This window comes from Idiotropiscis lumnitzeri, chromosome 19 (genome assembly GCF_059441095.1).
Source record: "Idiotropiscis lumnitzeri isolate Australia: NSW breed Sydney's pygmy pipehorse chromosome 19, RoL_Ilum_1.0, whole genome shotgun sequence".
NCBI classification, from domain to species: domain Eukaryota; kingdom Metazoa; phylum Chordata; class Actinopteri; order Syngnathiformes; family Syngnathidae; genus Idiotropiscis; species Idiotropiscis lumnitzeri.
The window spans coordinates 5,974,045-6,000,381 of NC_142409.1; the positions used below are offsets into that span (position 1 = coordinate 5,974,045).

General features: G+C 41.6%; 2 protein-coding genes across 6 annotated transcripts in view; both read left to right on the forward strand.

Annotated features, from left to right (window-relative positions):
* The first annotated feature begins 701 nt into the window (after positions 1-701).
* On the forward strand, positions 702-13,939 carry LOC148318256 (kinesin-1 heavy chain-like). The gene is made up of 26 exons (XM_088283581.1): positions 702-1,022; positions 2,621-2,708; positions 2,795-2,868; positions 2,949-3,053; positions 3,145-3,193; positions 3,316-3,371; positions 4,818-4,905; positions 5,736-5,860; positions 5,963-6,067; positions 6,346-6,491; positions 6,738-6,886; positions 7,027-7,223; positions 8,036-8,104; positions 8,207-8,413; positions 8,486-8,629; positions 9,171-9,359; positions 9,604-9,721; positions 9,830-9,879; positions 9,962-10,071; positions 10,155-10,256; positions 10,333-10,393; positions 11,110-11,181; positions 11,918-12,022; positions 12,661-12,874; positions 13,160-13,279; positions 13,737-13,939. The coding sequence occupies exons 1-26, from the start codon at positions 897-899 to the stop codon at positions 13,937-13,939; spliced, it is 3,072 nt and encodes a 1,023-aa protein (XP_088139707.1). The 5' UTR covers positions 702-896.
* Positions 13,940-15,280: 1,341 nt separating this feature from the next.
* Positions 15,281-26,337, forward strand: part of arhgap12b (Rho GTPase activating protein 12b) — a 30,533-nt gene continuing 19,476 nt past the window's right edge. For all 5 annotated transcript variants that reach the window (XM_088283136.1, XM_088283132.1, XM_088283133.1 and 2 more), the window contains exons 1-2: positions 15,281-15,424; positions 18,405-19,174. In XM_088283136.1, the coding sequence (XP_088139262.1) occupies positions 18,497-19,174 (678 nt within the window). In that variant the 5' untranslated portion in view covers positions 15,281-15,424; positions 18,405-18,496. The remainder of the gene's footprint in view (positions 15,425-18,404; positions 19,175-26,337) is intronic.

Here is a 26,337-nt window from a genome sequence, read left to right on the forward strand (position 1 = left end):
GTTTATGATAGTTTAATTTTTCATATAAAATGTTGCTTTATAATATAATATATTCACAATTGCTCCATTATAGGGTGGATTCATAATGTGCACATACCAATGGTGCATAAAATTGATCATATGATTGCTGCTTCACTGAAAATGCCGCATTTTGTACAGTATGTCTCTAATGTAGACCAGCTCACCACAAGATGACGTCATATATTGTCCACAGTTTCATGTTCCATGAATTCTGGAGCAGAAATTACAGGAAAAGTAGTCAACTCCGACAGCTATTTCGTACTTGATGCATTACGTCAGTGAGTGTTTAAAAAAGTGTTATGTATCATACCATGATCAGACAAAGCCTTTGCTATTCTTGCACATCATATAACTGTTTGTTATTCTTGCAATCATATATACATACAAACACACACACACACACACGCACACGCACACCCCCACCCCCACACGTGTACACCTGTTTTAATAAATGTCCACCTACTGGACTGCAGATGAGCATAAAATATATATATATTTTTTTAACGTAATCTATTAATAGCAGTAGCAACCCTGAACTCAGAGCTCCTCAAAAGAAACTGAGGTTGAATCTTGTGATCCTCACACCCTGTGACTTCCTGTGACTCCCAACCATTTTACAGTATGATCCCACCCTGATCACTGCTGCATTGGTCTCTATTCCAAGCGAGTGTAAGCTTTCATTCCCCCTCACTGGATACCGCCTGCATCTCCATCCTTTTTTGGTGTGTTCTTTCTATATTTACCAATGTCAACTTACAAAGGACTACTTTCCGAGACTCACCTAGGAAGTCAACCCTCAGTTGTGCTGTAGGGCCGCCGCCTCCTCTCAGCAGTAATTGCACCACGCCGCTCTCCATCCTTCCAAAGCGGTGGAGATGGCGGACCCGGCGGAGTGCAGTATCAAGGTGGTGTGTCGCTTCAGGCCGCTTAACAAATCTGAGGTCGCCCGCGGAGACAAATACATCCCAAAGTTTCAAGGGGAGGACTGTGTGCATATTGCGGTGAGTAGGTGACACTATTCAAATCTCTTTTTGCTCTTCAGACTTTTGTGTGTTTATGTATGTATGGACACTAACAACTAACAAACATATGGAAAAATAACTAACCACACATTATATATCATCTGCCTCACAGTCAAAGGTTCTCTGTTAGAATTTTGGATAAGCTAGCAAACGTGACTCAATGCCAAGAGCATGCCTGATCTCCAAAGATTCATTATACCTCCAGCTAAATGTACCCACGGTTCTCTTAAACCACCTGAAGTGCCCTTAAGTGGATCATTTAACTATGAGACATTAAATTACTTGGCTTATATCCACTTTGGTGTCCCCCAAGGTTCTATTTTAAGCCCCATGCAATCATTTGGTCATGTTATCCGCCGTAAAACAATCACATTCACTTCCAAAATGACTATGCGTGTATTCATTTTCTATATCGACTGTGCTCATTAGCGTCTTGGATGAGCTGGAGTTTTTCCAGCTGACAATGAGCAAGAGCTGGGGGGTGGCCTACATGCTGAACTGGTCGCCAGACAATCACAGCGCCATATTACTAAATCCTATGATTAAAGCAAATTACACGTTAGTTTTGACAAATACTGTCATTAAAAATGTAAATGTTCTGTGAATGCTATCATTCAGGTTTGGCAGCACACTGTGTTTGAGCTGCTGGCTAAAGCTGATGATAAAATTAACAATACAGTTGATGTCTTGTTATGGGCCGCTCTTTTGGAATGCTTTGCCTTGGGAAATCAGACGTGCTGAGTCACTGGCCAGTCTAAATCGCCCTTCAGACACCCTTAATACAAAGAAGCTATTGATTGGTGTTTCTAATAATAACGTTGTCTATTGTATATTTTTCTTCTTTCTTTTTTTTTTTTATAATTTAATGCGTGTATTTAAACATCAGACCTAAAGGTTTAGCTTGCTTGTCTTTTTTTATGTCGGTTTGTCTGCTTTAATACATCATGATGTCTTTTTATGTGACATTTAATTAATATTTAATCAATTATTCAAGGATATTTTTTTTTTAAATCTATTTTGCATGTCTCATTTTAGTACTAAACCAAATCACTTTTTCCAGCTGTACACCAAACATGATACATTTAAAATTATACTCACAATGCCCCTTGATGACAAAGAAGAATAAACCCCTTTTTTTCACTTGAGTATATATGGACGCAACTTCTTAAAAATAGGTGTGTGAAAAATGTAGCATAATCACAAGAGCTGTGATTGCTGTTAAGGCGGGTCCAACAAAGTATTGAGTAAAGTGTGTGAATAATAATTCTTCTGAGACTTTGAGTATTTTATTTCTAATATAGGATATATTTTTACATTTTTTTAAATAATTTTTTCATATAGTTTTTTTTTTGTAGTTTTCTAGTCCATATTTTAATTTAATTCACTTTAACAAGACAAAATGTAATTGATTTTTTTTTTTTTTTTTTTTTTTACAGCCGCACAGTGGCTAGTAGTTAGCACGTCAACCCTCATAATCAAGTGGATTTATTCTTACAACCGATTATCTCACCTACTATAGGTGTCCTGCTTCATAATGATATTCAATACATGCTCTGCATGCCTCCTCTTGTTTCCAGGGCAAACCCTACTACTTTGACCGTGTATTCCAGTCCAGCACTACCCAGGTGCAGTTCTACAATGCTGTGGCTCAAAAAATTGTCAAAGGTAAGCCAATATGGAGTGGGTGTATTGGGATAAATACACAAAGTGCAAGCATTCAACTCAGTAACAAATGCTCTCAATGAACGTAGATGTCCTTGGGGGTTACAATGGCACGATATTCGCCTATGGACAGACATCCTCCGGTAAAACACACACAATGGAGGTAATAGTCTAGCAAATTATGAAATGTATGCCATAAAATCGCTGGTTATGTGATGGTGTATTTCATTCTTTCTGATAAAGGGCAATCTCCATGATGGCGACATGATGGGAATCATTCCCAGAATTGTCGGAGACATTTTTAATTATATTTACTCCATGGATGAGAACCTGGAGTTCCATATCAAAGTAGGTCGTAAATAAAGAAATAATAAAGAAATAAAACGGTTGCACTTTTTTGGGGAGCGATAACATCTCATGAGAGTGATTTGATTTTTAGGTATCTTATTTTGAAATATACCTGGACAAAATCAAAGATTTGCTAGATGGTATGAAACATTTATGGTTTATCTGAAGCTTTTTGAGGATTTATTTGTCATCATTGATAGTTTCACATTTTCGCCAAAATTGACTTAATATGTTTTGATGTGACATTTTTCTTACTCCACAGTCACAAAGACCAACCTTTCAGTGCATGAGGACAAAAACCGGGTGCCCTATGTAAAGGTAAAATGTGTGTGATGTTCTTTCTGTAAGGTAAGCTTTGTTATAGCCCAGAAATGTCACTAAATCTTTTTACATCATCTTACGCATAAATATAATATCTCCTGCTGGTAAACGCATTTCTCTTGAAGTAAGGAGGTAATATGCTTCACTTGTTCACTGAAACGCTTGGCTGTCAGCTTTGCCATATTTTGTGAAACCTAAAACAGAACATTTATACATTAATCACATGTTGATCATTTTACATAAAATCCGTTTTAGACAACTATAATTCTTGCAGAAAAAAAAGAAAAGCAGTTCGGCAGTTCTCAATTTATTAGGGGGAAAAGTACATGTTAAAAATTTGATACAGTTTAATTATCAATTATAAAATATACTCTGTATGTACTGCACAATATATGGTTTAGTCAAATAACAAACCAAAGATAAAACTTTCCTGAAACAGCTGTTGGACTGAAAAGAACCAGAATTAAGTCAAAATGCTTAAATTGAAATCTTACCCTCTCGATTACACAAGGTAAGTTATTCATTATCTCCGTCCCCAAACCTAGACACATACAGTATCTCACAAGTTATTTCATCAAAGGGAGTGCTGGAAAATAATGATAGTCACGCGAAATAATGACCATTAGGTTTCCCTTAGGCAGGGGTGGGAAAACTTTTTGATTGGCGGGCACAATGGGTTCTAAAATTTGACAGTCGGAACGGACCAGGATCGGATAAATGGAGCTTTTTGGTAACCTCACTTCATCGGAGAAAAAAAATACATTTAATTTTAAATGAAAGTGAACAAATGCATTTACAACAATATATATGTCTTTGAGAATCCACAGTATTTAGAAAATAAAATATTCATTTAATATTTTTCAAGTTCGGCGCGCCGGGTTAAAACGTTTAACGGGCCACATGTGGCCCCCGGGCCGTAGTTTGCCCATGCCTGCCCTTTGGGGTGTACTGACTTTTGTTGCCTGGTATTTAGACATTTATAGCTGTGCATTGAGTTAGTTTGAAGGAACAGTAAATTTACGGCGCAATAATAAATACCCAATGGTTCTCCTCGATGCTCCAGGATGGCCGAGTGGTCTAAGGCGCCGCGTTCCGGACGCAGTCTCCCCAGGAGGCCTGGGTTCGAATCTCGTGGCTGCCAGGATGGCCGAGTGGTCTAAGGCGCCGCGTTCAGGACCCAGTCTCCCCAGGAGGCCTGGGTGCGAATCTCGAATTTCCCCATTGTGGGACTAATAAAGGCATTATTATTATTATTATTATTATTATTAAGTTGTATTGTACGGATGTATTTGGATTCGTAAATCCTTCATGTTCCCTTTGACAAGCGTCACTCAGACACGATATGGTCGGTCATGGTTCCCCGTACTGATAAGTGCTGCTCTGTAAAGCCAGCCTGCTAAACAACATGGCGCCCTGTGCCTTGTGATGTGCACGTATCCCCAGGGTTGTACCGAGCGCTTCGTGTGCAGTCCCGATGAAGTCATGGATGCCGTTGACGAAGGCAAAAACAACAGAAGCGTGGCTGTCACAAGTGAGTCTGTGTGCTGGATGCGGTGCTCCTGCCTCTCATGGGTTTGACCTCACCGGGTCTTCTGACTGCTTCATACCAGATAAGGGCTCTCAGTGCCCAACTGCAATAAAGTAGGCTTGGCTCTCTTCGTGGAGGATGGTTCAAGTCTTGTGGTGTTTCTAATTTTAGACACCTGGCCAGAAAACAAAATAAGAAAAATTACCAGCTTTAATCATCTTAGTTTGCAATTGCCATTATCACTGCGAAGTTAAAATTAGATTACTCGAGTAACACAGATTCAACAGTGAATCATGACATTATTGTGGCCATGGAACCAGATTGTCACCGACTTCTTCTTCTTCTCTGTTATATAAGCACCAATTTTCTGCAACGCAATCAAAGTACCATCTTGTGGCCTCTTTGTGTCAAGAAACTACATTGCACTGACTTGACCAGCTTAATTTAGACAAAAGTAGTGCTTTGGCATATTCCTGTGTCACCTTAATGCCAAGTAACTATGTTGACGTGACTTGTGGTGCTTCGTTTGAGAAAGTCATGCTTTGCTGTCATTTTGCAACATGTATAAATAATTGCAAATTTTTTTGGGGGCCGTCGCTGTACCACAAAATTGCACAAAAGCAATAGTTTGATTTCTTGGGCGCCATCTTGTGGTATTGTAGTGCCAAGGAACTATGTTGAAAAGAGCAGAAGAGCTTCATTTTATCTAATAGAATTTGTGGCATCTATTTGCAATTATAAAACTTTTCTTTGATTTATGATTGTAGTATGAGAGTATTTAGTTGTATTGTTTTCATATTGTAGGCTTTATTGTGCCTCCGTGTGTTTGTCAGACATGAACGAGCACAGTTCGAGGAGTCACAGCATCTTCCAAATCAACATCAAGCAGGAGCACACTCAGACAGAGCAGAAACTCATCAGCAAACTCTACCTTGTCGATCTGGCAGGAAGTGAAAAAGTAGGTTCTTCTTTCGCCTCGTCATTCTGTCGCCACGTTATCTGGACTTGAATCATTTATAGGAGTTGTGACGTGTCTCAAATATACATTTGCCTTTCCAAGGTGGGGAAAACAGGAGCAGAGGGGACAGTGCTGGATGAAGCCAAGATGATCAACAAGTCCTTGTCTTCACTTGGAAATGTTATTTCAGCACTGGCTGAGGGTTCGGTAAGTAAATCCTTTTGTGGCATTAGGACGAGATTTCCGGAACATTTTTAAAAACTAGACAGCCAGTTCAATAAAACTCGTTTTTTTTCTTCAATGATCTGTAAAGTATCAAATGTTTTATCAGCCATTTTATATAAGCTGACAATTCCTGTGTTAACTACTTTCACCTGGTAAATTATTAAAATTACCACTTGCGATAGCTAAAGAAAATACCTTTTTTTTTTCTTTCTGATTCTTTAAATAATGTTTTTTAAAATATATTTGGGGGGCTTTTCCAGACATATGTGCCATACAGAGACAGTAAAATGACCAGAATCCTGCAGGACTCCCTTGGAGGGAACTGTCGGACCACCATGGTCATCTGCTGTTCACCTTCTTCCTTTAATGACGCTGAGACTCGGTCTACACTGCTGTTTGGACAAAGGTACGTCATTTGATTTGGTTTTCATCCCATACTTTGAAAAAAAAATAAAAAAATAAATGAAAAAAAAATTAAAAATAAAAAAATAAATATATATATATATATATATATATATATATATATATATATATATATATATATATATAATTATTAACAATTATTACTTTTTTGTGGATGTGTTCACCTTTCCCTAAGTTCTGCACAAAGACGAACCTAAAATGCTTGTTTGTCACCTTCCTGTGTGACCAGGGCCAAGACGATCAAGAACACAGTGACTCTGAACGTGGAGCTGACTGCGGAGCAGTGGAAGAGCAAGTACGAAAAAGAGAAAGAGAAGAACAAGGTACTGAGAACCAGCGTAACCCGGCTGGAAACAGAAATCAACCGCTGGAGGAAGGGTGAGAACATTAAAATTTTTTATTCATTTATTTATTTTTAAATAATGTACACTCAGGAGTCAGGACCTTGTGTGTGTTTTTAAAATCCTTTAGCAAAGTTGGCAGACTCAACTTGACAGACTGTCTGTTGCTTCGAATAGGAGAGTCCGTGCCAGTGGAGGAACAATTTGACAAGGAAAAGGCCAAAGAGGAGGCCAAGGCTGCAGATGTTGTTCCTAATGATAAGACGGAAGCATCACCAGCACCAACCGGCCTTCCTGGCGTCAAACTCACGCCGGCTGAGACGGGCCATTACGAGGCAGAGATGGCGAAGCTCTACAAGGAGTTGGATGACAAGGTAATGGATTTGCTCAATCTCATTTGGCGACTGAATAGGAAGGCTCCGAATATTTATACACTTTTTCATGTAATGTTGCAAATCAGACTCAACGTAATAAAATTACATTTTGAAGTCACTGGTGGTGTAATGGTCCACTCATCTTAAGGCACGGGTGTCAAACTCATTATTGTGGACGGGCCGCATCGTAGTTATGGTTTCCCTCAGAGGGCCGATATGACTGAGACTGTATAAATGTATGGCACATGCACACAACAAATTGATGGAAAGCAAGTTTGATTTCAAAACTGCCAGTCAGTGTAATTGTTTGTTTAACAATTCTTCAATTGATTTTAAAAGGGGAGGATAGGTAACAGATAAATGGCAATATCTCATATCTGTTCAAATAAAAATGAAGAAAATGTGCAAGAAACATCGCGGGACACATAAAATGAGGTTGCGGGCCAGATCTGGCCCCCGAGCCTTGAGTTTGACACCTGTGTCTTAAGGTCAGGTCACCAGTAAATGTTATATTGCATTTTAGGCTTATTCTGAAACGTTACTTGAAAGCCAAACATTCTCATTTATTTACTTATTTATTTTTTTTATTTATAGTGGGTATCATTAAAGCACTTTTCTTTTCTTACCTTACCTTATGTAAGTGGAAAATCTTCCATTCGTGTCCTCAAATGATGAAATTATAATACATTACTCGTTTCCTTACTTTGAGTTATTGTGCCTCTTCATTTTTGGCCAGCAGATGTCTCTTTTGGACACTTGCGTTACAAAATTAGCAGTGATCATCTTGTCCTTTCATCGTTCACCTCTTCCAGGACGAGGAGATAAATCAACAATCTCAAATGGTGGAGACATTTAAGCAACAAATGTTGGACCAGGAGGAGGTGACAACCCACTCTCACCTCTGATTTCCGATTACTGGAGCACTAAACATGAGCAATCAATGTCATTTAATTTTTCTCCCGTGCTTATTTCTTTGTGTTAAGCTCCTAGTCTCGTCCCGGCGGGACCATGACACCTTACAGACTGAGCTGAAACGGCTGTTGACAGAGAATGAAGCATCCAAGGAAGAGGTGAAGGAGGTGCTGCAGGCCCTGGAAGAACTTGCTGTTAATTACGACCTCAAAAGCCAGGAGGTGGAGAACAAAACGCAGGAGTTTGAGGCCCTCAGTGAGGAACTGAATGAAAAATCTGTCAGTGTTTCATCAACTATATCATTGTGTGGATATAATGAGTGAAACTGATCAAACTGGCGCTCTCACCAGAGCTCTCTGGCCTCAATTGACTGCGAGCTCCAGAAGTTGAAGGAGATGACCAACCACCAGAAGAAAAGGGTGGCTGAAATGATGTCGTCGTTACTAAAGGACCTAACAGAGATAGGCCTGGCGGTGGGAAGCAATGACATCAAGGTAACTGTGACAGTTAACTAGTCCTGGTTTGCTTTGTATTTTCTAAAGAATGAAAGTAATACTGGTGGTACTGAAAATAAAATGCATAAGTCTTTAAGTTCAGTTGAAAGGTTTTTTTTTTGTTGCTTCTTGCTAAGAGGAATTTTCCAGATCTCACACTGTGCCCCTCCCGCATGCAGCATAGTTTGGGAGTAGCTTTCCCCCATCTTTCCACCCCATGTTCTCCCAAATTTGGGCCTCACCTGATAACCCGTCAGTCTTCCAGCTTCTGTCTCCCTCTGTTAGGTGTTAAACTGCAAAATTAATTTTGTTGCTCTGTACTCTTGTGGCATGTGCAATGCCTATAAATTAAATTTGCATTTACATCCCATTTCAGTTTCTATTCAATTTTACATTATTTTATTTTTTTTAAACAATTCAAATATTCCTAGATTGTGTTCATTTTTATTACTTCTACTTCCTAAAATATGTTTTTTTCATTAAAAAAAAAAATATATACATTTTTTTTTTTTTTTTGCATTGTCTGTTTGTGGCCCACCAGCAACACGAGAGCAGCGGTGTCATCGACGAGGAGTTCACGATGGTTCGACTCTACATCAGTAAGATGAAATCGGAGGTAAAAATGATAGTGAAACGCAACAAACACCTAGAGAGTTCCCAAGCTGACAGCACCCAGAAGATGGAGGGGACCGAGAGGGAGTTAACCGCCTGCCAGCTGCGGATCTCTCAGGTAACTTGCCACTGTCTATTCGAAACAATTGGACGCATGCCGTCCTCAGTGATGTAGTTTGGGTTGCCAGTGCCGAGGGCATATGCCGCATTTTTAGTCAAGCAAATATGCTGATGATGTATACTTTCCGGTTATTGTCGTTTTTATTCACGATAGTTCCATATTTGACGATTCCCCCACGTCTGAGTTTATGTTTACAGTTTTTTCCGTGTGTGTTTTTTTGCTTGTGCCTGTCTGTGGACAGTATGAAGCTAAAATAAAATCCCTGACAGACAGTCTTCAGAACGTGGAGCAAAAGAAAAGACAGTTGGAGGAAAATGTGGATTCTCTTAGTGAAGAAATTGTGCGGATCAGAGCTCAAGGTGAGCATTAAATAGACAGGACGATTTGTTTGAAAAGATATCATTCCATATTTACGAATATTTTATTTGACAGTTTTTTTTAAATTATTTTTTTTATCTTCCTTCCAGAGAGAGTTAATGTTATGGAAAATGAGATCCAGTCAGCAAATGAAGTGAAGGTACTCTGCCAACTAAAACCTCCCGCATCGTCATCTGTGCTCACCTGTGAGGATGAGCCGTTGTATGTTTGATTGTGTCCAGGAAGCTGTGGAGGAGCAGATCTTGTCTCACAGAGAGGCCCATCAAAGACAGATCAGCAACCTCAGAGACGAGCTGGACAGCAAGGACAAGCGGATCACTGAGCTCCAGGAGTAAGAAACCACCGTCACGTCCCGAATCTTAACCCCAGCCTAATGCTAAATCCTGAATCCTGCCGATGATGACACGTGTGCAGTCAGAACCAGGAGATCATGCTGGAACAGGAGAGGTGGCGAGTTGAGCATGAGAAACTGAAAGCGGTGGAACAAGAGAAGAGTCGCCAGCTGCAAGAGCTCACGTAACGTCTCTGTTTCGCGACCACCGTCATTGAATTGGTCGTAATTTTTGGTCATATGTTTATTTTACTCTGATAGGGAGCTGCATGACAAACGGGAGCAAACAAAGCAGGACCTGAAGGGACTGGAAGAAACAGTGGTCAGTTACTAGCATGTTGGAAAGTTAGGCTTAAGGATTTTGGACTTTGGGGTGGCATTTCACGATGAACCTAAAATGCTCGAGAACTTTTACACATTAAGTAAACTTTGTTTCCAACTGTTCGATGTTTTAGTACTTTTTATATAATGTGCAGTTCTCCGACAAAGATCTAAACTGCAAAGTTCTCGACAGGTGTTTGATCGATACAAATTTTCAACTTCTATGCCTTTCTGTGACACTTCCAGTCCATTGCTCACTTTACGTTGATCCAGAATTTTCACCCCATAACTCAATATTCCGAACTTTTTTTTACTTTTGTACTTTTAATTGGACGACTCTACCCACTACAGCCAACACACACACACTTTTATTTGACCTTTGTGAAGATCTAAAAGAAAATAACTTGATTGAATGAGTATTTCCTTGGCCCATTGCCCACTCTTCCACCATTTCTGTGAAAATCAGTTTAAACGCCCCCATTTGAAGACATTTTCTGCCTCGTGGAGCAAACAAAATTACTTGGTAATTTTAAGATGGAGGAAGATGTGAAACTGCTGACAAAACTGCCACACGATTTTTACTTTTTCTCCCCTAAAGTCAATGCAGCGGGGTAATTACATGTTTTCTCGCTAGAAAATTACAATGATTATATGAAACATGCTTTGAATCTCCATAAATTAAAATTCTTTTTTTTTTTCATCTTTGTCTTAAAACAGAGTCGAGAGCTGCAGACGCTTCACAACCTCAGAAGACTTTTTGTCCAAGACTTGGTCATTAAAGTCAAAAAGGTCAGTGGGCATAATATAGATTTTATTTTATTTTATATATTTTATTTTTTTAATTTTTGTTTTTCCCCTTCCACGTGGACAAAATGACAAACAGATTCTGCAGTGGCCTTTTCGTCACGATAATAATAGGCTTGCTAATATAGCCATGAGCATCTGACAGTTCCTGGCTTAGAAGAACATCACAGCGGTTCCGAGTTGAGTTAATTTGTTCCAGCCCCAACAAATATTAAACCGAAATATGTAGCGTGATCAAACTGAGGAAAGACTGAATACATTTACAGCGTTCTAAACATCTGAGAGATGCTCAGTCGACTACACTGTGGTTGTCAACATGGACACGTTTCTTATTTTCTCTCCGATATCACACCAAACCCACTTTTCTTCTCTAATGAGACATTGAAGCCCCATATTTATGCCCCTGCTCCAAATATGCTCTATTTAAATTGCACCATGATAAAAAGTTAATGAATCTGGAGCGCGCAACAGAGTTTCTGCACTAAGTAGGCCATCAGAATCTTCTAAGGTGGCAGCTGTAAATAGCGACTCGGGCCCTGAGCATGGTGCTCATATCCACCGACCCCCAGGCAAAAGCTTGATATGATAAACAAAGATGAGGCAAAGCGAGCTTTCTTGGAAAATACAGATGATCTTAAATCTTGTATTTCGGTAAAATAGTTACATGGGTGTGATGTTGATTGTAACAAATTGCAAAAATAACTCATTGTGTTTTACACAGAATGCTCAGGTGAGTGCAGAAGAAAGAGAAGTCAGCACTGCCCAGAAACGGAAGATCTGCTACCTGGAAAACAACTTGGAGCAGCTCACCAAAGCTCACAAACTGGTAAATACTGTACATGTGCAAAAACTCAGTGACTACAAAACGTTTTAATCTGGCCCGCCGAACTTGAAAAAAATTAAATGAATAAACGTTGTTAATGTTTGATTTTCTAAATACTGTGTATTCAAAGACATATATTGTTGTAATGCTCCTTTTCACTTGCATTTAAAATTAAATGTTTTTTTTTTTTCTCCGATGAGGTGAGGTTACCAAAACACTCCATCCATCTTCTCCTGGTCCGGCCGCTCTGTCAAATTTTAGAACCCTTTGTGGCCTGCCAATCAAAAAAATTGCACACCCCTGCATTAATACCTGACAAATTAGCACATGTGGAAGTTGGGTGGTGAGTTTCGGGGTGTTTATTCCAGCCCTCTTGCAGAGGGCAGGGTTCAAGGCCATCAGGGTGTCACCACATCCCATTTGCTGGTGCGCCATAATAGAGGCAGGGAGGGGGATTGGAGGTTATGCCAACAAAGGCGTTCATGGATAAGGATGTGTAGTGTTGAATTATCTTACCAGTGAGGACAAAAAACATATTAAATTTACCGAAGAATGGATATCATACCACAGGAGATTGCTGTAAGTCGGAGCGTTTCATCTCACTCCTGCCCTCTCTATACTGCCTGTTCCCCTCCATGCAGCTGCTACAGGACAACACAGCCCTCAATTCTGAGATTCCTAAAATGGAGAAGCGCCTAAGGACCACAGTTGAACGCATCAAAGCCTTGGAGGGTGCTCTGAAGGATGCCAAAGAGAGTGCCGCCCGAGACCGCAAACGCCACGAGGAGGAAGTTGAGCGCATTCGGGAGGCCACCAAGCCCAAAAACATGGCGAGGAGAGGCTCTGCTCAGATAGGTGGGTGGAGAAATTACAAAACAAAATACCAGAAGACTGAGTGTGATAGGAGTAGTGGTGGAAACTAGCAAAGTACAAATACTGGTACTTTGTTTTTGTACTTCATTAGAATTTTTTGGGGGGGTTGCCATCATTGTTCGTACGATGTGGCCCACAATTGGAAATTAATTGGAGAGCAAATACTTGCTGTCGATGAGTTTGAAAAATACTGTCCATTCAAGAAATGTAGCAATGTGTCATACATTACTAAATACATGACAAATCTTTTCTCTGCGTCCAACCCAGCCAAGCCCATTCGACCAGGCCAGCTGCCAGGCGCCTCGCTCTTGAATCCCAATGGAAACAGGTCCAACCTCATGCAGAATTATGGTGGCATCAAGGAAGGGGATGACAGGCAGGAGCGGAGTAACATATTTAATTGATTCGTCACTGTGGATACAACCATTCTTCATTATTTTTTTTTTCATTTTTGAATGCCTCTAGATGCATTCTGTATTTTTTTTCTCTAGCTTGAGCTCCTTGTTCCATTTCCTGTGCACAGTATGTGTTTTTCCCTCAGTGGATTTAAAGACAAACTACCAGATTAACTTTGTTTTTATAAATTTAGCACTCAGGTCAAGCTTGATGACCAAATAGATTTTTAAAATTATTATTACTGCAGTTTGTTAAAAATGAAACAAGTTCTTAAAAGAGTCGATACTTCAAGTAGTGGGTGTACTCTCGGAAATACAAATATCCTTGTAGGCGTTTATTTTTGTTGCATTCTGGACAAATTCTATGTATGTTATCCAAACAAAACCTTGAGAGACAACTTGTGTATTTTTATTCCCGTCTTCATTTCTGTTCTTTCTTATCCCTACAGCTCGTGAAGGTCAGATCATCGCAAAGCATGAAGATAAAGCCTCAGACACATCATTCTTTTTCCATGAAAGTGTACATACTGTATGCTTCCTGTACGCACTGGTGCGCAAGTTACCCTTTCAAACTTCCCCTTCTCTGTACAAACATTCTGTCCTTCAAAATCCAGATACCCTGATTTGTTTTCACGTGCATAGTTATCTTTAAGAAATTAAAAAGGTTGCACAACTTTGTCCTATTATAGTGTGCATTGTTCATTCATGAAATATTTGGGTAATACATATCTGGAAACAGATGGATTCCAGAGCCACATCAGCATGATTCATGTAAGTAATAATTACCTCTGTGTCTTCTAGTTTTCCAAACACTTCAGAATACTGATTCTCATTGGTGGCCACTGATTCATATTTATACTAAAGAAATAATACATTGACACAGGAACGATGTGGTGTGATTGTGCATTGCTGAAACTAATCATGGGGGGGTTACTAGTAAGATACAATTGTTTTACAAGTGCCATTCGTGTTCAGTGCCACTTGTACATGTCTTTCCTCCTTTCGCCAGAAGGGTGCGCTCTTACACAAAACGGCAGTGCCATACCAAACAACAAGATATAGAAAATACCCTGTACTCACTGGTAGTGCATTCTTTAGTCTACGTATTGTGATATTATGTAAATATGCTACTTAATTGCCTCAGGCCAACTTCAATGCTTGGTCTAGCCCGACTGTTTTCCTTGGAGATGTTGCTGTGTTACTGGATCACACCACTGAATCATTCATGATCCTGCTTGGATGTGAAACACCCCGTTGTGATTGCCAAATACTGTACTACAGCCATGCCGACAAGATGGGTGAGCCCATTTGCATTTGAAGACATGTTTTTTTAATTGTTTTATTTTACTTTTTTTATGGAAAGCAGTGGAAATTACAGAAATAGGAACTGCAATATGAATCGTCTCCACGCTAAACTAAACTAATAATCTGTCAATGACAAGTATTTGGTGTGACTAGAGTGATACCGAAAAAAAACAAGGAGAAAGAACTGGAACAGTGTAGACCGCAATGCAAAGATCCTACATGCACAATGACAGACCCGTTGTAATGTGGAAGCCGCAAACCGTTATCCTACACGGAAAACACGCCACAACTTCCGGAATTCTCGTGAATTTATTTTGAAAATAAATGTAAAGTAACATCAACGCTGGTTAATGCCCGATTAACGTGTTTCAATAACCCCTTATTATGAGCATCTTTTGGCCCACTAATACGACTTTGGAGGGGTTATCAAGGATATTAAATACATATTAAAATGTGTGTGATATCCTTTATATTGAATAAATACTCCTAGCAATGTTGAGCTATGCTCGCTGCTTTGAGCATTTATTTCATATCGTTTACATCACAGAATACACTTACTAAAATCTTTTGGGATATCTTTAACCAGGTATGTCAGTTGTGATGATAAAACTGGCTTTTTGGAATCTTATTATGAAAGCGTTAACCGGATATGGTTGGCGTCGGTACATCTAAATTGTTAGATTTCAGGCGAGGCGGGGGATTGCGAACAGACGGAAAAGCCTGGAGAACCACTGCGGACTATATTGGAACTGTCCAGACTGAATTAGGAAGGAAAACTTCCTGAACAATCACCCTTCGGGTACATAAAGATACGCCATTTGAGTTCTATAAGGTTAGTACGGGTCCTGCAGATATTTTCTGTCGTCGACGCAAGGCTATTGGCTTGTGTCTGGAGTTACTTTGTTGCCGTGCACGCTGTTGCAGGTTGCGTGTCCGTTCTCTCGGTGAACCTGCCGTGCTTTGTCCAAGCGTGTGCGCCCCTCGGAATTGTCATGGTAGGTAATGATCGTAGAATCTCGGTATAGCGACGGTTGAAATGGGAAATATGACATGTTGAGTCAACGTTCCCCCGGGATGGCGTTGGTGAGTAGCACGCGCCTAGTTTTTTGAGGCGATTCCCTCGCGGTGTGTTCGGCCGCTTGTGCCCGCTCGGGGTGCTTATTCTTCGGCTGCCCTTCCTTCTCCCGCGGGCATGTCGGCTTGATGTTCTTTGTTACGAAATCACATGGATTAAACTTCTTTGTGCTGTTTTCCTGCTGTGTGTTTTGGGGCTGGAGGCGACCCTGCCCCCTCCCCAAACTGTGACACCCCCACCCCCCCCGCATCACCACCACCATCCGCTTCAGGCATTCTCCCCCTGGCACTCGATCAGCTCCCTCACATTGAAGACCCAAGTCTGTTTTTTTTTCACTCCATTTCTTCCCAATCAGAAACAACGTTTGCGTCTACCCAGACTGATTGAAATGCAGCTGCAGCAATATAGGAGCACATTTTGGAGTGGATGCTGCACTGGATGTCACATCTGTTTTAAATAAAGCGCAGGGACAAAGGATGTCCGAGTCCCACAGTGTTTATGCTGCCACAGTGGCTGAGCTGCAGATGTGTACAGACAAAGGCACAGGTTGGGATCCAAGTGTTGATGCATAGCGGACAGTCTGAAATGTGATGTGATGTTAATGTTAAAAAGCTTAACGTTGAAAACCGTAATCAATCATCACCAAAATTCACTGGTAGAACTCTATTTCAACGTTGGATTTCATGGAAATCACGATTGATCCCGTTTTTCAGATGTTTAGCCACATTAACTTTTCTTTATAGTGAGCCTCACGGGAGAGGAAAAGGCTCGCCCATAAAAGCCAAAATAGGTCGATTGTTTTGATATTTTCAGAGGTCGAAGTAGGTGTAAGTAAATTTTGGACACAATTGTTAGCAATTATTAGACAAAAAGCAAAGTTATGCTTTTTATTTTACTCTTACGTGAAGTGTTTTAGTCCATTTAGTGTAAAACTGACTCAAATTATTAAAACGTCAAACAATATATTTTTTTTCGAACAGAATTCTGCTTACTTGATGCTATTATAAAATGTAAACGCCCAATATGGGTTAACTGAAATTAGGATAGGATGTTTCGGTAATTGTAAGCATTAAAACCACACACATGCAGTAGCAACACAAAAACAGCAACAACATCTTTTTAATTTGCACTACCCGTCTACTTCTCAGGAAGGCAATCAGCTTAACAATGCGCCAGACAAGGAAATATACAGCCCGCTTGTCTTTTGTTACTGTCGACAGTTGTTAAATCCCCATTATGCTGAACATCCCTTACGTCTACATTATTTGTTGACAGGGATTAATTTTCCCACACAATTCTTGTATTTGTTTTCCAGGAAGTGCCGAAATGGACACCATTGCAGTTTTATCACTGAAGGGGGATTAATTTTCCAGATTGTCACTCTTAGAATTGATTTATGCAGACAGTAGTTTTTGTGGAAGGGTTGCACTTTCACAACACTGTGCTTTTCCACTTTAGAGTTTAGAGTTGTCACTGTTTGAGGATGCGTGCATCCATTGTCAAATGCTAATGGTAGGACGAGGACTGCTGCTGGCAATCTAAACTGATAAAACTATCGCCAGTCAACCGAACGGCGTGACATTTCCGTATCAATGTGAACTTTTATCTGTTGTATGTCAATGCTACTGTTCTGGTAGTGACTTTGTGAGTCTGCTTGCATGCGTCTTTGTGCGAAGACGGAGGTTACATGAGGATCTGCCTAACACGCGATTCATTCAAGTCATCAGACTGCCAATGTTCCTTGAGAGAGTTCATCGGGGCATGATGTTATATGTGTTCAAGCATGTGTGACTACCGAAAGGCGCACGCTTAAAGCCCGGGTGTTATGTAATACTGTGCGTGTTGCTCATAGTCTTGAAACATGGAAGGCCCAGACGGCTCTCCCCGCTCTAGATCTATTCTTGTTGTGAGGCTGTCAGAGTGTCTGCGCATTTTCCTCTGCATGAGGTTGGGCCCTCCTTATAGATTCAGCAGCGTGTTCTCACGCCTCACTAAAAGCACCTGCTTTCGCTGCCTACACATCAAGGATGTCAGTCCTTAGTGGCTGCTATTTTAGTGGGGAGGAAGGAGAATCTGATCTGAGTGGTGCAGTGACTCACTATCTGCCGTTTGACTGCGGGAGCGCCTCGGTATTTATTGGCGAACTGACAAAAGCATACTCTCCTCCAGGTTGAACAACGACCGGCCTCCTGACTTGATCTAATGTGAAATAAAAGTCTTTGAGTTTTATGAGCCTCATTGATGTGTAATGATGTGAAATTGCTCAGCGGGGACACTTGATGACACGCAAACTGTTATTTTTGGATGCCGTCAGTACAGGAATTCCGCGCTCCAGAGAGTCTTTGTAGTCATCGGATTGCATGCACGGCCAGTATGCGGGATCTTGTTGTCATCACGTTTAGCGCTACATGGCGGTATCATTTACCAGGCGCGATCTTATTCGCTGTGGTATCGCTTACCAAAGCAATCGGCATGGACTGTGGTATCTGATGAATTAGGAACGCTCTGTCGCAGTGTTTGTTTGGAAGTCGATATACCTGTATGTCCTCCAATACGTTGAGGGGTCACAATTCGGTTTTATTGAAGGTTGAGTGGTGTTTGAATACATCTCATTGCTTAACAAAGATCAGGAACTTGAAAAATTGGTTCATTTATTATTTTATTTCTTTATTTTTTCTTTGCGGAATGTTTTATGTGAAATTCTAACTGTTGACATTAAGCGTGTTCTCTCCCACAGCTCAGAAGTTCCCTGGTCAGACATGAAGAGCCCTCCAGGCTTGGATCGCTGAAGAGCTGAGGTCGGCGCTAAAAACACTTGTCCTGACAGCCATGGCTGATCGAGAAGGGCTTCCCATTGCCCCGGGTCAAGTTTATGTCGAGGTGGAATATGACTATGAGTACAAGGCCAAAGACAAGATGGTCACCATCCGGCAGGGGGAGTGCTACATGCTCGTGAAGAAAACCAATGAGGACTGGTGGCAGGTGAGGAAGGATGAGGGTACAAAGGCTTTTTACGTGCCGGCCCAGTATGTCAGAGAGGTGCGACGGGCCCTGATGCCCCCTCAGAAGCCCACCTTGAGAGCCAAACCTACTGTTTTGGATATCTGTATGGCCTCAAATGAGAACCTTAACCGGCCGCAGCCAGAAATGTCCAGCTTTGGCCGTCCCTCGCCTTCCTCCACGCCATCACCTTCCTCAGACCGAGTCACACCGCCGGCACCGCCCAAGGATGCTAACCAGAATTTGGGAAGCCCCCATCATTGCAAGGTGGTGGCCGAACTGGTGCTCCTTCACAACAACAACAATCATCATCTTGCCAACAACTCAACTCTGCCGCGGATGCGAGCTGACTCGCCTCCGCTCAAAGTGGAGAACAGCCACAGCAGAAGTCCAGACAGCGACAAGACCTCGCCGCAATGTGAGTTGACAGGAAACGGACTCAGCAAACTCGGCAACGACTCGGAATCAGGAGATGAGCTCAGTAGCAGTTCAACAGAACACATGCAGGTAAGACATGAACATATTGCTGAATGTGACAATTCCTCAAACTTCTCTCTCTGCAGTTTGAGTTGGAGATAAATCACTCATTTGCTCAGGGATTAGTTTTACTCATTTGCTTGCAACTTCGAATCCATTTCAGTTAGTTCATGTTCTGTGAAGTCGTGATTGATTACCAATACTGGCCCCATATCGACGGGAGGAGTGATTTCTCCCTGACAGGTAAGTCCAACCAAAGCGGGTTTTTTACTTGTCTGACAGATGTAATTTCACATCTGCATCCTTGAAAGACGTTTGTCCTCGCCCTGAATTTGAGAAAGAGACTCAGGCTGTAGGAACTGGAGGCTATCTTTCATTTGAGTAGAAAAACAGTCGTGGTCCAGGACTGCCGATGTAAGCCAACTTTTTGGGTGGCGTATCCAGGCAGGGTCAGCTTGTTTGAAGGCTCCAATTGCTGCTGGTGCTCTTTGTTCCACAGACAGCAGAAGCCTCCTCCACCATGGTACGAACAAAGAGAGGCAGGCTTGAATGGAAAGTAGGTCATATCAGAGGGAGGATCTGTCTGTAGCCCCCCAGTCGCCCACTGTGGGGACCACTGTGTGAAAGAGGCCGTGTATGTGTGAATGTCACGAAGTGAAGGAAAGTGAGAATGGACACACTCTATAAGGTTTTAGCCACAACAAAGTTAGCTAAGTCATTATTGAAATCACTCAAAAGAGCCCGAAGGGGCGAGGAAATTGTTTTTTTTTTGTGTTGCTGCCAGTCCTACACCAACCTTTTTTGAATTTCACGCCCGTCAAACCACCTGTGCCAAAATAAATACATTCCCCCCCAAAGCCATTTACATGTGCATGGTCAACTTCTAAGAGTGTTTTTTTTTTCAGTCCTGAATAATGCCAGTTAAGAGGCAGATAGCTTCAGCCCAAACTGTCATGTGGTTCTGTGCTGTTTGTAGTTTCTGCGGCAGGTGGGTCCCGTTCCCCCTTCCTCCTCTGTTCGGCCTTTCTTCGTCTCATGTTAGTTTGTCCTTTTTGGCCTGTTGCCAGGGAAGTGAGCGACCCTGCAGGGAGACCCTTTTATTTTTTTTTTAAACGCTGCCTTATGTCATTGCTAAGTTCCAGATGCACTATTGCTGGTGGTGTTGAGTGAGAAGTGATGTTACATTCATTTTTGCTAATTTATTTTTGACTGATTTCTTTTGCAATTGTGATGAAGTCCTCACCCCTCTTCCAAAAAAATGGACTCAAACAAATGAAAGCTGAACCTTGAATGCTAACTGCCACCCTTCACCTGCTTTCTATTGTTTTGACTTACAATCTTTATCAGGTCGTTGACAACAGAGAGTAACATAAATGTTATTTACCTCTTGTGCTGCTATATACAAGTCATTTATTTATTTTTTTAATTTGAAGGAAAAAGGAGGAAGTCAAATCCCTTATTGACTTAGCCATGATGAAGCTTTAATTTTGTAAGGAACAGGTGGAATTGATCTGATCGAAAGATTTGCACTGTCATCTGGCCGCATGTAATTGATTTCGATCTGATCTCCAAGTGACCATTAACACCGTTGTGTCACACTCCGCTTTCTATTAGTAATATTTGATGATCCACTCTTTTGCCTCTTAAGTCCGGTGTGAGCTTTTTCTCCGTTGAAATCTGTTGCGCACTATCACCAAGGAGGTTGTTGATTTTTATTTATCATTTTCACGCATTGAAAAGCGTGATTTGAATCTGTTCATGGTACTTAGTTTCCGAGGCACTGTGACGTAATGAATGGACACTCTGTTCCCTGCAGTAACGTGCGAGGGACCAAATCATCTTTTTCCGTTCTCAAAGATGTGTCACCATGCAAGTGGAAGATGCGGTGGTCCAGAGTGAGTTTTTTGTCTGTGGCTATGCCCTATGGAGCCAGTGGTCAGCCATGCACTCACTCATTCATTCCTCTACGTGAATGAAGCGGCGTACGACCTTGAGGCCAACCCCCCACCTCAGCCACAATACAGGCTCACACAGTCCAACTCCTAACAACCACTGCTGGCCTTTCACCCTCTCTGTCTGTCTTTCTCGCTTGATCTCTCTTAGGCACAAGTGTCAAACTGCGGTCCTGAAGGTTTCCCCTCCTCTATCACTCCTAATTCAAATGATCAGCGAATTTTGGTCTTTGATTAGCCGTGGATGTGAATAGTCTACTTTGTAGACAGGGGTTTGGTTGAAAATATATGCACTCCTTTTGAAACGGTGGAACAATTTACTGCGGCTATTCTGAAGCAGTGAATTGGATAATTAAAGCGGAGCATTTTTCTCTTGTGAAGTGGTGTGTTGGCCTTTTAAAACGAACTGGCGGAAGCACGTCAAGTCTCCTGGGAAGCGTTTCGGTCCACTGTATAGAAACGAGCTGTTCCTAAACATTCAAAACGGAAAAAACCCCCCCAAAAAAACGGTTCCTTTGGCAGATATCTCAAATTTTATAGCGCAGCTTAGACTTTTTCCAAGAAGTGCTCCTCTCTGAAGTGAGGTCAAGCAAATACATTCTGTTACATAATGGCCCAGTTAAAAAAAGATATCACATCTACGAATGTCTTGTCTGTTAGTGCCCCGTAATCTCTGTTTAGCCAGTAGGCTTACTCGGAGGGCAGCTGAAAAGGAGGCCCGAGCTTGTTTTCCAGTGCATACTTGACATTCTTGCCTTGGTGCCTACACACACAGTCCTGTACAGTGAGGGAAAAGAAAGTCAATGAAAGGCCGTCCTCTCCTCAAAAGTGAGGCAGCAGACTGCTCGTAATCTAATCCCATCTCAAATTGAGCTCATGCTGCATCTTCGGTGTTCATGCGAGTTATTTTTCCGGTCTGCTCACTTGCCTCCTTTCCTGTCTCTGTCTGGAACTCTTCTCAGGCTCTTGTCTTCTTGTCCTGCTGTCTCTGCTGCTTCCTAGGTTCAACCTCCCACCTGTTGTCTCCTTGAATCATTCTTTTTGACGATCTTGTCTGGTGCTATCTCGGTGAAGGCAAACATACAGTAGCTACTCGTCTGCTCTCGTACCTTGTGTCCACCTTGTTTTTTTTTTAACCCCCACGCCAATCGTGATCTGGACCACTGTCTTACAGCAAGAGGATTAAATCCGCAAGCCCCCAGGGGCTCAGCCTTGAAGACAACCTTAAGAACTGAGTTTGACAAGTCATGCTTTGAAAATCCCGTCTTGTTTTGTAAGGTTAAGGATCATAGTATTTAACGCCTTCCGAAAACTGTTTTGAATGTTGAAAATTGACTTTAAATTAACGTTGCTTTGGTGGCTTTTAGAATTTTTGGAAGGTAGCTAATTTTCTGGTCACCATTATCACAATTTTTACAATACTTCATTGGAATGTTAACAAACAACCATGTGTACTTTTTGACTTGATCAATGCTCACATTTGTTTTAGATTTGCCCGTGAAGACATTTTTTGTTTTCTCTACCTTGCCGTTTGTTGCTGTCCTCTTTCACCTCTCTCTACCATTTGTGAGGCAGCCTAGCGATGATTTGGAGATCGAATGATGGTGAAGCATCACTCTCTTTCTCTCTTTCCTCTCACCCCCAATGCTCTCTATGTGGGTCAGTCAATCCCAGTCCTGTCCGTCACTCTGTGGCTCTCTCTGGGCCTGGCACACTTATGTCACTTGGTGGACTGGCAAAGCATGTATCCAGAGAAGGTAAGATCACCTCACTGCTGTGCTTTTTGATGTCGCACAGTGATTGATCTTTCCTTAGCCTCTTCTTGCTGCTGCTCTCCTCAGAGATCCACCCGGAGCAAGCTCGGAAAAGTATCTGACATTCTGATTCAACACACCTTGTTGTAGGTATGAGTGGAAAGCATCTTAGGCAGTGGGATGCTGGCACTTGACAGTGTGTTATGTACGGTACCCTATTTGACTGTGTGCGAGAGATTTATTTAGCCAATTTCTAGCTTCATCTCCACAGAAGTCTGTGTTTATATGTAATTAGGGATGCCCAAGACACCGCATGCTCAAAGCTCAGTTACGTAACTGACGCGAGATGTTTTTAGAGGCTTTTGAACAGCTGATATAGCCCTTTCCCCCAGTGGCCAACACTTTGGGTGAGTCGATGGGGTCAAGCTATTTGTGCGCTCAGCTTTTTTTTGTGTTCTCCCTTTCCCTTATTTGTCTTGTGAAACTATATGTCATGAGACTGGGAAGTCATTGGTGTTTGGGCGTTAAAGGCTTTCTCCGCATGGCTGCCTCGTGCCACGCTATTTTTTTATGTTGTTGCTGTTTCCGATTTTTTCCTGGTCATGCCATGAATGCACTTTGAGGGATCAGAATGAGCAGGACATAGAAGTGGAACTCATCTCTCTCTCTCCACAGTGTTTTGCTTTCTGTTTGTTTATGTCTCCTCTCGTTCGCCGAGGCAGTAACTTGAATGTTGTTTCAAATCTTGCTTTCAGCGCAATAACAGATCCATCAAGTACGACGTTTAAGGATGTTGACTGCCGAGATTTTTGGTAATGTCTGTGTACCGAAAGTGCTTTTAGCTGCATCTATGATGAATGTAGTATACCCCCTTGAACGTATCCCCACTTTGGGATTGTCACGGATTAACTTTCTTCCTAACTTTCTGTTATCACTGTCTGTAAACGGTAAAATTCAATCGGGGCTTGTGCGTTTTAGACCTCCAGAAGTTCCTTACAGCAGCTGTCACTGAACAATGATAATATTGTGGTTGAGTCTCGAGCTGCGACCAGCTTTATAGTTCTATAGCATAAGTTATTTCTGTACAAATCCAATTATAACGCGACACCAGCACACTTGGCATAATTGCACTCAGTTGTGCTTTCCGCTCACTAGGGGGTCTTCCTTTAAAGCCCTGCCTTTTGGGGATAGTCTACAAGTCTCGGCACGTTTCCTCAAAGCTGACCAAAATAGCTCACGGATTAAAACAGAGATACTCGGAGGCTGATCAGGGTCGTCTCGGTGCGCAAAGGCATCCATGCAAGCGGGTTAATCAGTGCCCTTGTGATTGACCGAGCGACACTGTCAGTGTCCATTAAGGATGTGAATATGCCAGCGGTAAGAGATGTCTCGGTGCACTTCATACTTTGAAGGCTACAAATTGCGCGATGGTTGATTTTTTTCAAGGTGGTACAAAACGATGCGTACTAAGATAAATGTTCATTGTTGTGAGTGTGGACCTTCTTGAGGTAAGAATTTTGAATCCTTTCTTCTGTCCAATTTTTCTACTTCCATCTGTACTGTTTCGACTGAGCCAAGCCTTGTCATCTGCGGATGAAACCACACGGAAAGGTCAAGCCAGATTTACATAATCACGTAAAATGTGTTATAGGCTCTTGGTGAGCGCACCATGCACCACCGGCCATGGGACGAAGAAGCTTACAGAAGCCTGGACAACAGACCCCCACAAACCCTCCCACCCTTTTCACACACATACTACTAGAATGCAATCTTCTTACATATCTGGATTAAGGGGTTGTGTACAACACATTCCTGTGTTAAACCTCTCTGTAACCCCCCTTCCTCATAAACTAATGTCATCATGTACCATATTCCAAAAATCTTACCTTTTGTTTAGTCTGTTAGGCTTGATGCTAAAAATGTTTCAAGGAACTATAGGATTCATTTTAATTTTTATTGACTAAATGACTGCATTTGATGTGAGTCGATTTTTGCCAATAAATGCAGGATACATATTTTATATTCAAAAGAGGAGGTAACCCGGGTGGAATATTCAAACCAACTCCTGTGGTTTTGATATGATAAAAAGCTTAGTTTTCGGTAATGTGAAACGGGGAGATATAGGATTGACACGATATGCAGAAGTGCGTTGGTTCACTGGGAGGTCAAGGCTGTCTTCTTGGGAACAGCTTTTAATATAAAAACTTTCAAGCGAAATTGAGAAATAGTCTGAGACTTTGCGTGAAAGTTAGTTTTTCAGTGTAGAACATCAAGTTTCAGGATGATTAATGTGCCTGGCGCTGGAAAAACTATGTGGTCGTGATTTCAGTGTGTCATGTAGGTTGTGGTGCGCTGATGATGCAGTTCATTTTTCGGACTGAACATGTGACTTGCTCTATAGATGACAAGGCAGCCCTCTCTCTAGCAGCGACCATTCTCAACAATAGTTTTATAGTAGCAGCTTACTGGAACTTTACTGTGGTTGGCTAAAAAGGGAAAGAACATGGACAGGGGTGGACTGGCGAGCTCGTTGGTTGACCCATGAGAATGTTGTTTGCCAAAAACTGCTTACATTCAAATTGTTTTGGACTTGAAGGTAAATCTGGGTTAAACATGATTTTATTTATTTGGTTCCTATACTGTGCCTAAAAGGGGCGCATACTAAAATGAGATGACCAGACTGACCAGACCGCCTGGTGTGTTCTGTGTTTTCGCTCACTGCCTGTGGCAATTTCATTTCCTCATAGTCGACGAGCTGTGAACATGTCAGCCCACTCAGTAGGGGGTCCCTGCTGACAGCTTCTCTCCGCCGAAATGCGCTGGTCCATAAAATAATCCACTCTGTCCACTCTACTCCATTACCATTTCCATTTCCTCATCGCCAAGCCGTACCTGGGGTCTCCGCCCCACTTCACTTTATGGGTATTAGAATTAGAATTAGATTTTAAATTACAGCAAAAATCACAAATTCGGATTTCCTTCCTTTGCTTTTTCTCTTATGCCTCTTATCTCCTCCTGGTATCAATTTTTATATTTTTTTTAACAATCACCCAATGCAATGTTTTACCTCAAGTTGAGCACTTTCTGAATTTTTTATTTTTTTTTTGAAAGCTTGATGTGTGTTCATAATGTGCAACCACAACCCTCTGGTTTGAAGGATTTATCGTCCGTGAGGAAGTTTTCATTTCCTTTATGGGTGGCTGTCATGTCGTCAAAGTCGGGCGATCAGCCTGTTGCCTGAATGTTTCAGCTTAGGGTTGTATGTTGCCATGTACACACACTTTGCGACGGCACCAACTGTACCAAACTGAGAAGGGCAGTGGATTTATGCCAATAGAAACTCGGAGGCAGCAGTGTGGCATCTATGTGGGTCACATACCCAAGAGGGGGATAATAAACTTTGGCGCATTATAAATTGGTGAGAGCAGACACACTGGTGCATATGAATGAGTCAAAACACATCGTGACACAAAGTGGATGCTACACA